Here is a 12,516-nt window from a genome sequence, read left to right as displayed (position 1 = left end):
TATATATATACATATGCATTATATATATATAGTTTTAAGTGCAGAATGGCTTTGAGAAATACAATTCTAAGAACTAGCCAATACATATCTTATGGTGGTGAACAAATGGCTGAGGAGAAGAAAGAGCACTCTTTCTGCTTACCCCCTGATGAAGAGCATATCTGAGCATCATCTTTGCATCCTGTGATTGTATTCATCAAGATAACTAGTCAAAAGAACTGAAAACTTATATGGGGTTCAGAAATTGGAAAATACTCCCAACCTCAACATCCTCATTGCTGTGGATCTAGATTCCTTCCAAGCCACACATTAGAGTGGTAGAGGCAGGAGAAGAATTTCAATGTATGTGAAATTAACCAGGAAAGCATGTGATTAGACTGCACCCTACACTGAAAGAAGCAGTTGGTCTGCCTGCTCATCCTAAGTCAGCAGGAACCCCACCACTATCAGCATAAGAAAAAGTCCATGCTTCAGTCTGCATACAACTTCATGTACCCCAGGAGTCCTGGTGTTGGAAGTTTGTCCCTAGGGAGCTGCTGCTGGGCAGTATTAATACCTTTAAGTGACAGGGTCTACTTTACTCACAACCTTCAAAAATATGGGTTCTTATGGGAATTCTTAGTAGTTCTAAAAGGAAATTATTACAAAAGGCTGAGACCAGCCACCTCTAGCTTTACCTGATCTCCTTTTCAAGATGTTATGCTGTTAAACAGCCCCACAACAATATAATACCATTATACTGTTAGGCCCACACTGGAGGCACCACCCACCACCACTAGGGCTCTGATCCTCCAGATATGAGAGATGAAGAAATATCTTTACTTTAAGCTATGCTGCCTCAAGATTTTTCACTACATTAATGGTAAGCTGAGTTATCTAGTCTAAATATGAATAGGACAATGATTATACTGAACTTATAAAATTTCATGTGTCTGAATAAACATGCTCAGTCATCAGAATTCTATAGCATTCAATGTGGGCAGAAATGGTTCCTTCATAATTTCAAAGCCATCAATGTTTATCTTATTTGTTTATGGAAGAACAGCTAGAGAGTGGCATGTATAGTCTGTAAATATCTAACCAATTATCTTCACCTTTAAACTACCCAGATTTCCCCATGTGCATTTATATTGTTCATATATGAACTCTTAGTGACATAGAGCAAATATGGAACTTGGCCCAGGATACAACTATGTGGCACAGACATTTTTAAGTTTCAAATCTGTATATGTGAATTACTCAAATACCTCCAAGAAATTGGTCTATGTATTAAGTAAAAATTGTACTTTTTTTCAATGGAAAAAAAATCTACCTAAAACATTTTAGATAACTATTTTAGGTAAAATTCCTCAATATTAAGACACCTATGCCTAATATATATGTACATCTATGTGTGTAAGCATACATGCACAAACATAGAGAGACATAACAATTATAAACTCCTAAGTTCATACAAAATAAAAAAATATGAAAGTTTTTTTAATTCACATCGTTACCTGCCATGTGTCAGGGATAAAATCCTGGACCCTGGGGTCTGGATCTTTTCTTTCTTCTCGTATCAAGCAGTGACCCATATATTGTAGTTGGAACCGAGCTGGCCCAATACCAACTGAATATTTATTCTTTTTCTTCTCCTTTATGTCAGCTCCTGCATCCTATATTGTTTTAAAAGATTGTTTTGAAAGTAATTTTAAGTGATTTCACCATGTAAATAATTGAAATATTTATGGAGTACTTTCTATATGAAAATAATTTTAATCACCTTTTAAACACCATGAAGATTTTACTACTTAAATCATCTTCCAAAATATGAATAAATTAGTAGATGTCCATATTTTCAAATATTTAATCTAGTATTTGTGGCTACAACTTACATAATTAAAATAATTAAACAAGCACTACAGATTTGTTTTGTTAGAATTAAAGATAGGGTTAGAGTTAAGTGTTTGTGTAAATTATCTAACATTTAATCTGAATTTCCAAATTTTGTACAAGATTTCAAATTCTATTTTAACTCAAATTTGGGCAGATGGATTAATTAAAATGGTAATATTTTATGTAAAAAAGAACTAAAAGAGATAGTTGTTTTTGCAGGACACCTTATATATACTTAATAACTGTTCAATTAAAATGAAGCTGTCCTAGTATATTACCTGGTTTGGATGTAAAGAAGTTGCTAGCTCATTAAATCCTAAATACTTAAGACATCGGGCTATGAGTTTCCAATCTGCTTCTTGCAGAAGTTCTGAGTATTTGTCCATCAAGGAGTGGATCCTTTTCATCATTTCAACAGCTATGCTAAAGTCTCTTTTTATTTTACCTTGTTAAAAACATAAATCATAAAACTGTTATAAAATCCATCGAAATAAATTTTTATTATCCGAGATCAATCATCTAGTCTATCAATCTTAATTTAAATTAATCTCATTGTCTTCCTTGGCATTAATGAAGGTTTTAAAGTTAAATAAAAACCTTGTAGTTCAAGATTTTAAAAAGATTGTTAAAACTGAAGTTTATATAAGTTTATAAAGAATAAGAAATCTTTTCACCATCTCAATTATTTTCATGTCTCCTCCACTATGTTCAAAATTAAAAATTTATATGATTTTAAACATATGGTTAAAATCTTAGCAATAGTCACCATTGACCATAGATAAATATTTTATGTAATCCCTGGGTCCTTTCAAATAATTCAGTCCATGTATTCCAACTCCCAGATCCAGGTTTGATAATCACTCTCCACCTCTCTAGAGTCATATACATACCTTTTACTCCTCCCCTCTGCTAATCTTATCACAGTGACCACATCAGAGCTGTTTTGGTTCTACTTTCAAATCAACATACTTCTGTTTAATATGTATTATCAAGTCCCTACTGAATGCTATTGTGTAATAGGCTGTTTAGGAAATCTAATAGAGTTTTTACCGTCCAGGAGATTCAGTTCACCTACAGAATATATGATATTTGTTTGGACCATGCTGAGCATTAGAAACTACAGATGTTATGTGATCCTTGTTAGATGTGCCTTGTGTAAGTTCTGACTAATGCTAACAAAGCAAAAGTTGCTGATGGCCAGGAAAGCTCATTAAAAGAGAAATAGAGGGCTGGAGAGATTTCTCAGTGGTTAAGCACACCACTGCTCTTCTCTTACAGAGGACCAGAGTTCGGTTCCCAGCACCCATGTCTAGCAACTCAAAATCACCTATAAGTACAATTCCAGGGGATCCAATGCCTTATTCTGGACTCTATGGCCACCCCTCCCCTACACATGTACATAAATAAAAAATAAAATAACTCTTTTTAAAGATAGAGCTGCAAAGAGAAGTTTTGTTCTCTCCCCAATCTGCTGATAATTACTAGAATATACTCATTTTGGGAAATAAGGCAGTTGGAATGGATGCCAACTGCCAAAGATAAAGGAAGGCAGAGACAGATGAATGTGGGACACCAATGACACTGTGGGCTGTGTGCTGCCTGTGTGGCAGGAGAGTGGGGTGCAGAGTGGGGTGCAGAAGGGTCGTGAAATGGGCATATAAAAGAATCCAGTTGACAGAAAGAAAGACTGAAAACCTCGTAAGACCAGCGTGTACCAACAGAGCATGCCCAGAAAAGCCTCGGTGAGCAAATGGGGAGAAAGCTAGAAATACGTAAATGTCCTATAAAGAAAGGGTCAAGACTCTGGGCACAGGCACAGGGCCACTGAGTTTCTGACCTTTCTCCCTGCTCCAAGGCACATCCTCTCCTGGAAACACTTATTTCTTTAAAAACTGCCTTTGCTTCTACCAATATCCATGTGTCCTGTCCAATTTCTTGTTCCAGGACAGAAGAATCTGGGAATCCCACAGAGGACTTTGATATCAGTCTATAACACTCACAGGTGAACTTCATCTAAATGAGTGAACTAAACTACTATATTCTTTAAGCTAGTCTTAATTCTGGTATCTGTTAGTTTTATCCAACTGCAAATCCTTGGTTAGTGAGACAGACAAACATAAACTAAGGCAAGACATACACTTCTTACCAGGATAAAATGTACAGTGAGAGGCTGGCTAGCTAGAGCAAACTGAAGGTAACAGAATAAAATTTAGGGGTGCAGTGGAGAAGAAGCTGAGCCGTGCATTGAAAGGATTCAAGTATGGAAATGCGGAGGATTGACAATCCAATCAGATTTACTTAAAAGAACTCTTAAAGATTTTTGCTATTGAGGGCTGGAGAGATGGCTCAGCGGTTAAAATTACTGGCTGCTCCTGCAGAGGACCCAAGTTTGATTCCTGTCACCCACATGGCAGCTAAACAACCATCCATAACTCCGTTTTCAGGAGATCTGACAAGCTCTTCTGGCCTCCATGGGCATTTCACAACACAGGTGCACTTACACACATGCAGGCAGTACACTCATACACATAAAATAAAAATAACCAATAAAATATTTTAAAAAGATTATTGGTATTATAAAACAAGATCATTTCACTGCTGTCATTTATACAATTCTACCCAATCCTATTTCACAGTTAACTTCCTCTTTCTGTCTCTTTTCTTTACTAATACCCTAGATAGAAATTGTAGAGTACGTGGAATCCCCACCATCTTTGGAAGAACTCTCTAGGTAGCTGTGAGAGTGTCCATTGTCAACCTGACAGGATCTAGAATCACCTGAGATATGTGCTCTGAACATGCTTATGAGGGATCATCTTCATTAGGTTAATTAATGTGAGAAAACCCATCTTAATTGTGAGCAATACCATTCCCTGGGTTGGGATTCTGTACTGTGTAATATGGAGAGAGTGAGCTAAGTACACATTCATCACTCTGCTCTCTGATTATGAATGTGATGCTGCCAGCTGCTCCAAGCTCCTGCCAATTTGTCATCTGCCCTCCCATGATGGACTGTACACTTGAACTGTGAGTGAGCCAAAATGAACCCTCTCTCCATTAAGTTCCTTTTGTATCACAGCAACAAAAGGGAGATAAGACAGTAGGCAATCATAAATAACAATGTACATAGAAATAAGATGTGTAAAGTGAATGACACTTTCCTCTATGCCTCACTGTCTGTTCTTGTTTACATTAGCAACGCCCTCTACCTACTTAGTAGCTATTGTTTAAAAAAAATTTATGTATATTAGTGTTTTACTGCATGCAGTGTTTGTGGAGACAAGTATAGGGAGTAGGAACCCTTGGAGCTGGAGTTACAGATGGTTATTAGCCATAATATGAGTGCTAGGAACCAAACCCTGGTCCTCTGGAAGAAGCGCTCTTAATCACTGAGTCATCTCTCCATCCCCATTAAGTAGCTATTTTTAAATCTATCTTGATTGTGTTTTTGAATGTGCTGTGTCTTTGCTGTTGGCACCTGTGCTGGATAGCTTTAGTGTCAACTTGACACACCTGGGTTGAGGGAACCTCAGTTGGGGAATTTCCTCTATTGGACTGGCCCATGGCCGTGTCTGAGGGGCATCTTCTTGATGAGTGATGAGTGGTGGGAGAGCCACCACTGTGGGTGGTGCCACCCCTGGGCAGGTGGGCTTGTGTTGCATGAGAAAGCAGGCTGAGCAGGGGCCAGGGGAGTAAGCCAGCAAGCAGTGTTCCTCCATGGCCTGTGCTCCAGCTCCTGCCTCCAGGTTCCTGTCCTGAGTTCCTACCTTGGGCTCCCTGATGAACTGTGATCCGGGAGATGTAAGATAAATAAACCCTTTCCTCCCCAAGTTGGTAGTGGTCAGAGTGTTTTGTCACAGCAATGAAGGACAAACTAGGACACACCCTTCCTTAAATGTCGTTGCTCATTGATAAAATAGAGGCAATAATCCTGCATATAAGCCTTATTATGCAAACTTCTAGTTACCAAGTGAAAACCATCACCATTGCATTTGTACATTGCATACTATGTTTGTAGCTCTCCAGCTCATCAAAATAAGCAAACAGAATTACATGCCATGTACCTTCAGCTTGACAGTGTTCTTTCCACATTTTCAAGCAAGCTGTTAACCCTACTCTTTCAACCTGTACTTTCACTGAGTTACTTTTACATGATTTTAAAAAATCTTCCAGCTTCTTTATTCCAGAGATTAAATTCTTTTTCATTTCTTCCTCAATAGATAATGACAGAGTTGTCCATTTTTGCTCTTCTTTTTGTTCTTCCTTGGCAAGTAACCTCTTCTTATTCTCTCTAGCAATTATTTCGGCCTTGGTCTCCTGTCCAGATGAAAAGAACATATCTTGGTCAGTTGGATATATTCCCAGTTGATACTTCATGAATATATTTTTAAGCTGTACTGATGATTTTAACGATCATCCCATACTTGAATAGGCATAAATTTTGTTTTTTGAAATTAAGACTTTGTTACTTAAAAAGTTATTAGTAATACAATTTTGTAGGTATAAAAGCTTCCTGTAGATAACTTTCTAGATTTCTGACTGGCACGGATTATCAAAGAGTAAATGTAGTGAAATCAAGGAGACTTCTGGGCCTGTTCTTTCATGTCTCCATGCACTGACACCTGCTGCTCTCTCTGGGGCTGACTTTCGGCTCCTTTGCTCCCAAGTTTCCTTCTTATTCCCTGCCTGATTTAAGATGATTCTACCATGAAGTCCCCTCTGAGTCTCTCATGCCAGCATCATGAATTAGTCCTTTGTGGAGCATCTATCAAACCACTCATTGAGACATCCCATGTCTGTAACTGTTCATGTTATTCCTCCTCTTAAGACTGACATCTTTGAGACAAGATTGTGCCTAAGTTGCTGGATGTCCCAAACCAAAAACATTTAATCCACAATGTTTAAGGAGTGAATAAGAGAAAGGTGATGGAAAAAAAGGGACCTGTTTATAGTTCCAATTGACTTAAATATAACATGGACCACTTTTACAAATTCACTTACTACTTTACACAGGTATATTAGAGAACCAGTGAGTTAGCTCAACGGGGAAGGGCACTTGCCAAGTAATCCATTTAAAAGTGCAAGGAGAGAACACCACAGAGTTGTCCTCTGACCTCCACACACACCATGGCACACATGCCCCCACATACCACACAAGCATACACACACAATAATAAATAAAATTAGAATTTCAAAATCAAAAATTAGAGAATTATATGGAATTATAGGTAAATGTTTACTTATAACAAAATCAACTTTAGATGCCAAGTTATCTAAGCATTTAATTCCAATCAATAATATTTGAGCTCTCCCAATCTTTAATCTTGCAAAGAAGTATTCTGTGTTGACTCTATTTGGCATGTTTTTTCTCTGTAGGACAGTGGGGGGCCTTGGACTTTTGTCATGTATAATGCTCAATTTACTTTGAATGTGAAGACTTATTAAGCTGTGTTTATAGAGTATGTTTATAACATACTAAGCATGTTGAATTTTTTGAAATAATTTAATTTTTCATAATGGCAAGGGAAAAATATTTAATTTTTTAAAATTTTCCTAGCTTATTCTATAGATAAGAATTTTTGCTCATTTGCTATTTTTTTAATTTTTGAAATTTTATTTTATGTGCATGAGTGTTATGTCTGCATGTGAGTAAGTGCACTCATGTCACGCAGTGCCGGCCGAGGACAGAAAAGGGCATTGGTTCTCCTGGAACTGAAATTGCAGATGGGTTTTACCTGCCATGTGGGTGTTGAGAATCAAACCCAGATCTTCTGCAAGAACAGCCAGTGCTCCTAACCACTGAGACATCTCTCCAGTCTCTGGAGAGATAGAGACAGAGACCAAGACCAGACACAGACAGAGAGGAAGGAAGGGGGGAGGAGGGGGAGGTGGAGAGGGATGGGACCAGGTAGACAAGGACAAGGGATGGGAAGCGAGTCTCCTTCCTTCTCCTTCTGTTCCTCATTCTCCCAAATGAAAAGGTAGATGTTTCACTGAGTTGGGTAAAAGCTGAAAAGGTCATCATCACGAGATAGAAACAGCATCACACAGGTAGGCATCACCTGTCCTGATCAGTCAGTCAAAAGTTGAAGCAGTCACCATTTCTAACTGAACTTTTGAAACAATTCAATGAAAAAGGACTCACAAAAGCTTTAGGAGCAAATAATTTGTGGTTTTTAATATTACTTCTGTTACTTCTTGAACTGACGCCTGTCGTTCAATTTCGAAACTTTAAGTCCCTACTTTTTAATTACATACCAGTCAAAAATAACACTTTGTTTTAAAATCTTGCCAAAATTTCCCCAAATATAAGTATCTAAGGATGAGCCTTTAAAAATACTCTTGTTTTCTCATGTGCGAAGATCTCCCAGGCCTCATTTCTGGTAATTTCACCATGCTGACCTCCTTTGATAAGGCAGACATGGCACAATTCCCTTGTTAATGATTGTGTTGTCACTCTCCAATATATTAAAACATTGTCTTTTAAAAATATTTTATTTGCCGGGCGTGGTGGCGCACGCCTTTAATCCCAGCACTAAGGAGGCAGAGGCAGGTAGATCTCTGTGAGTTCAAGGCCAGCCTGGTCTACATAGTTCCAGGACAGCTGGGGCTACAGGGAGACCCTGTCTCAAAAAGACCAAAAAAAATTTTATTTCTTATTTTTATTTTATGCATATGAGTGTTCTGCTTACATTTATGTAAGTGCACCACATGGATGCAATGCATGCAGAGGCCAATAGAGGTTGGCAAATCCCCTAGGACTGGAGTTACAGAAGGTTGTTAGCTGCCATGTGGGTACTAGGAATCAACATGGGTCCTCTGCAAGAACAGCAAGTATTCCTAACTGCTGAGCTCTCTCTCCAGCCCCTAAAACACTGTCTTAAGAGAATCTTTTAGTTAAAATAAATACCCTTTCCCAATCCTTAGTTTTGAGGCCCACTGATTCTATTCAGTTGCACATTATTTTAAAGATAGCAAAGTATGGCCCTCACCTAAAGTCAGCAAATTATTAAGTACAGTTTTAACAAAGGATTCTATACTTACACAGTAACATTATCATAAATGCTATCAAATAATTCTCACATCATGATATCGGTATTTTATTTCAGAACTAAATTTGAACTCCCATTCCCTATATTTTATCTTCATTTATGGATCTTGGATAGAAACATATAGAAAAATCACAGAAAGTAAAATTATAGAGATTCAACCCATATAGGAAAGGGAATGAATAGCTCTGCTTTCCCATCTAAAAAAGATGATGAATTAATTTTAAATACTTTAGGAAAGGTGCAGATAATCTGTACAATTCAATAAAAAATAAACAAGAATTTCATGTTTTCTTTTGCTGTATGTTTAAAAAAATCTTTCATTGACATAAACTAATAAACTGTTTTTGTTAGTGCTAATTGTTAAGCCAACTCTTTAGTTTCTCAATGTTTTATTTTCTTTCTAAGTAAGTATATATGTTATTATACAGAGACGATTCTATGTAGCAATTTATATTCAGATTAATATTTCTTAGCAAGTAATAAAATTAATATGATTACTTATATTTTTAAAAGGCCTCTAATGAAAGAAACCAGCAAAGGAATGAGCAAACATTGGCTTAAACAAAACATAAACAAGAGTTGTCTTTTTTCATGATAGATTTACAGAAACTTACATGTGCTCTTTTGTTCTTAGTCTCATTAAAATTCTTTGTTGCCTTAGCATCCTGAGTTACGATGAGCTTTGAAGAGACTGATTCTAATGAGTTCCCATAAAATCGTTGAAAAACGTTATACTTCTGGTAGCTCTTAAGAGCACGGGGGTCTCTGCAATTCTCTAAAGAAGAAAAAACTTAAAATGCAGCATTACTGTATTTTTGAAGCAGTGTTCCCTCTAATTCTTCACAGCATTCCCCCCCCCCAAAAAAAAAAACATACAGGAACTATTCTTTCTAGTGTGGAACAGTAACCTTGGCCAAAAAAGAACTCTTAAATTGGGCTATCTCGTCTGTAGAATAATTATTTAACTCACTTAAAGGATAGAGGTGACAATTTTCTTTTTCTTTTTTTTCTTTTTTTAAATTCTATCACTACTGGAAATGAACCCAAGATCTCATGCAAGAGCTCTACCACTGAGCTACAATCCCCAGCAGTTCAATCCATAACACTTACTCATGGCTACTTCTAAAAGCAAATATCAAGAGTGATTTTTTAAAATATTTTTATTTATTATTTTCATTTTTTATGTGTAAGCATGTATTGCCTGCATGTAGGTAAGTGCACCTGTGTCGCGCAATGCCCGCAGAGGTCAAAAGAGGCAGTCAGATCCCCTGGAACTGGAGTTACAGACAGTTGTTAGTTGCCATGTGGGTGCTGGGATTCAAACCCAGGTCTTCTGAAAGAACAACCAATGTTCTTAACAGCTAAGCCATCTCTCCAACCCAAGAGTGATATTTTTTAATTGATGAAATTTGTTCTTTGAAAATTCATACATATATGTATATTATACTCTGATTACTCTCACCTCCACTCATTTTATAGAACTCCTAAACCTGTCATCTCTCCCTCCTACCTACAAGCTTCTTTTTTGCATTCATTTTGTTTTGTTTTGTTTTGTTTTGTGACCCATTAATTTTAACCAGGCCCATCAGTGTATCCATAGGTTTGGAACGATTTTCAATGTAGCCTCATGGGCTCACCATATGGTACACGACTGAACAAATGACTATCCCTCCCCCAGAATCCATTATTTGTATTGATATTAGATCTTCTTTGAAGAACTAATAGTTCTGGTAGAACCCTATGCTGACTCCATCTGCTCCTGGGTTCTTTTTATTTGGGAGATTACATGATCCAACCAATCCATTACTAATCCTGTCCGTAGATGCAAAGGATTCTACATCTTCTACAGAGATACCTGCTCATCCATGTTCATTGCTGCTCTAGTCATAATAACCCAGAAATGGAAACAATCTAATGTCCATAAACTGATGAATGGATAATGACAGTATGGTATATTTACACCATGGAATATTATTGAGCTATTAAGAAAAAAATTTAAAGAAAAACAAAAATTAAAAAAGGAAAACAAAAAATTTAAATTCCCAGGTAGCTGGATGAATCTGGAAGCAATCATTCTAAATAAAGTAACACAGACACATAAAGACAAACAACACATGTTCTGTCTCATAAGAGGATGCTAGTTTTGAATCTTTAGGTGGATATGCTTCATTGGAAAAATCCATAGATGTCAGGAAACTAATAAGGGGCAATGGGGAGGGGGAGATGTGGGAAGGGGGTTAGACTACAGTGGTATAAAGAGGAGGCAATAATGTAATGGGAAGGGTTAAATAGTGGTGAATGGAGGGTAAGGCCGAGAAGGGAGTAAAGGAAAAGATAACACTAAAGGTCTTTCAAAAAACTCACATGGAAACCCACTAACTGTAGAAGCTTCTTAAAACAAACACATATACAATATAAAAAGAGATTAGAGACATTCACCCTTCCATCTCCTCCGCTGTTCTCTACTCCTAGTTTGGGCCCTGCACCATTCCTGGTCTTGGGGCCCCTGACACCTGGGGAACCAATACTGCTTCCTGATCCTTTTCAACCAGACCAGCTTAGTGCCTTTCTTGGGCCCCAGGAGCACCATTCTGGACCTGGCCCCGCCCTCACCTCTCTCTGCTTTCCTGGACCTGCATCACCGGCTAACTCTCCTAGCCTGCACTCCAATCCTCAGGCCTCTTGGGGTAAGTCTACAGCGCAGCCCTCCGCGCCTTGACTCTCCCAGCCACATTCACCCTTCCATCTCCCCTGCTGTTCTCTACTCCTAGTTTGAGCCCTGCGCCATTCCTAGTCTTGGGTCCCCAGACACCTGGGGAACCAATACTGCTTCCTGATCCTTTTCACCCAGACCAACTTACTGCCTTCCTTGGGCCCAAGGAGCACCGCTTCTGGACCTGGCCCGCCCTCACCTCCCTCTACTTCCCTGGTCCTGCAACACCTGCCAGCCTCTTTCTGGGCCTGACAGCCTCTTTCTGGGGCTCCAAGGCTTACCTTTCCTCTCCCCAATCCTTTGCATCCAGTACGACCCAGCTACTCAATCCACTCTCTGGGAAATCTTGGGGCTTCTTCCCACCCCATCTGCCTTTGCGTCCCTGCATGGCACAGCCATGGCCAGGGTTTCAGATCAGTCCAACACCCAAGTTCCTGATGCCAAAATCATTCTTAGAAGATTCCAGACCTAAGGAGAAAGTGTGAAAACTTCTGACCCACATTGGAATTGGGCCACCACGGAACTCCTGAAGACAAAAATCAATCCGGCCATGACAATATAAAATCAAAAGAGAGAACCAGAAGCTTAGACGAACCAGCTCTTCAAACCCAAAAAGTAAACCACAAAGACACATAAAGTTCAAAAAAAGAAGCAGAACTGAACTTGAAGGCCCGAATATCACACAAGAGTCAGAAACTACAAAAGAAATTCACATGTCAGAATCACAGAGAAAAAATAATAACATGAAAAACCAAAATAACATATCCCCACCAAATACCAGTAATCCTCTAGAGGAGCACAATGAGAACCCCCTAGAGACAATGCAGGACATGGAACTCAAAAGAACAATGATGAATATGATAAAAGAATTCAGTG

At 38.3% G+C, this 12,516-nt stretch overlaps 1 protein-coding gene across 4 annotated transcripts in view; it reads right to left on the bottom strand.

Moving 5' to 3' along the window:
• LOC103727156 (probable ATP-dependent RNA helicase DDX60) overlaps window positions 1–12,516 on the bottom strand; it is a 129,472-nt gene that overhangs the window by 69,316 nt on the left and 47,640 nt on the right. For all 4 annotated transcript variants that reach the window (XM_029559554.1, XM_029559555.1, XM_029559556.1 and 1 more), the window contains 4 exons: window positions 9,542–9,702; window positions 5,940–6,192; window positions 2,154–2,320; window positions 1,497–1,655 (listed from right to left, as the gene is read on the bottom strand). In XM_029559554.1, coding sequence (XP_029415414.1) covers window positions 1,497–1,655; window positions 2,154–2,320; window positions 5,940–6,192; window positions 9,542–9,702 — 740 coding nt within the window. The remainder of the gene's footprint in view (window positions 1–1,496; window positions 1,656–2,153; window positions 2,321–5,939; window positions 6,193–9,541; window positions 9,703–12,516) is intronic.

Source organism: Nannospalax galili, unplaced genomic scaffold (assembly GCF_000622305.1).
Source record: "Nannospalax galili isolate Female #2095 unplaced genomic scaffold, S.galili_v1.0 scaffold109, whole genome shotgun sequence".
In the NCBI taxonomy this organism is placed as follows: domain Eukaryota; kingdom Metazoa; phylum Chordata; class Mammalia; order Rodentia; family Spalacidae; genus Nannospalax; species Nannospalax galili.
Note: the sequence above shows the minus strand (reverse complement) of the source record. Positions and strands in the feature narration are given on the sequence as shown.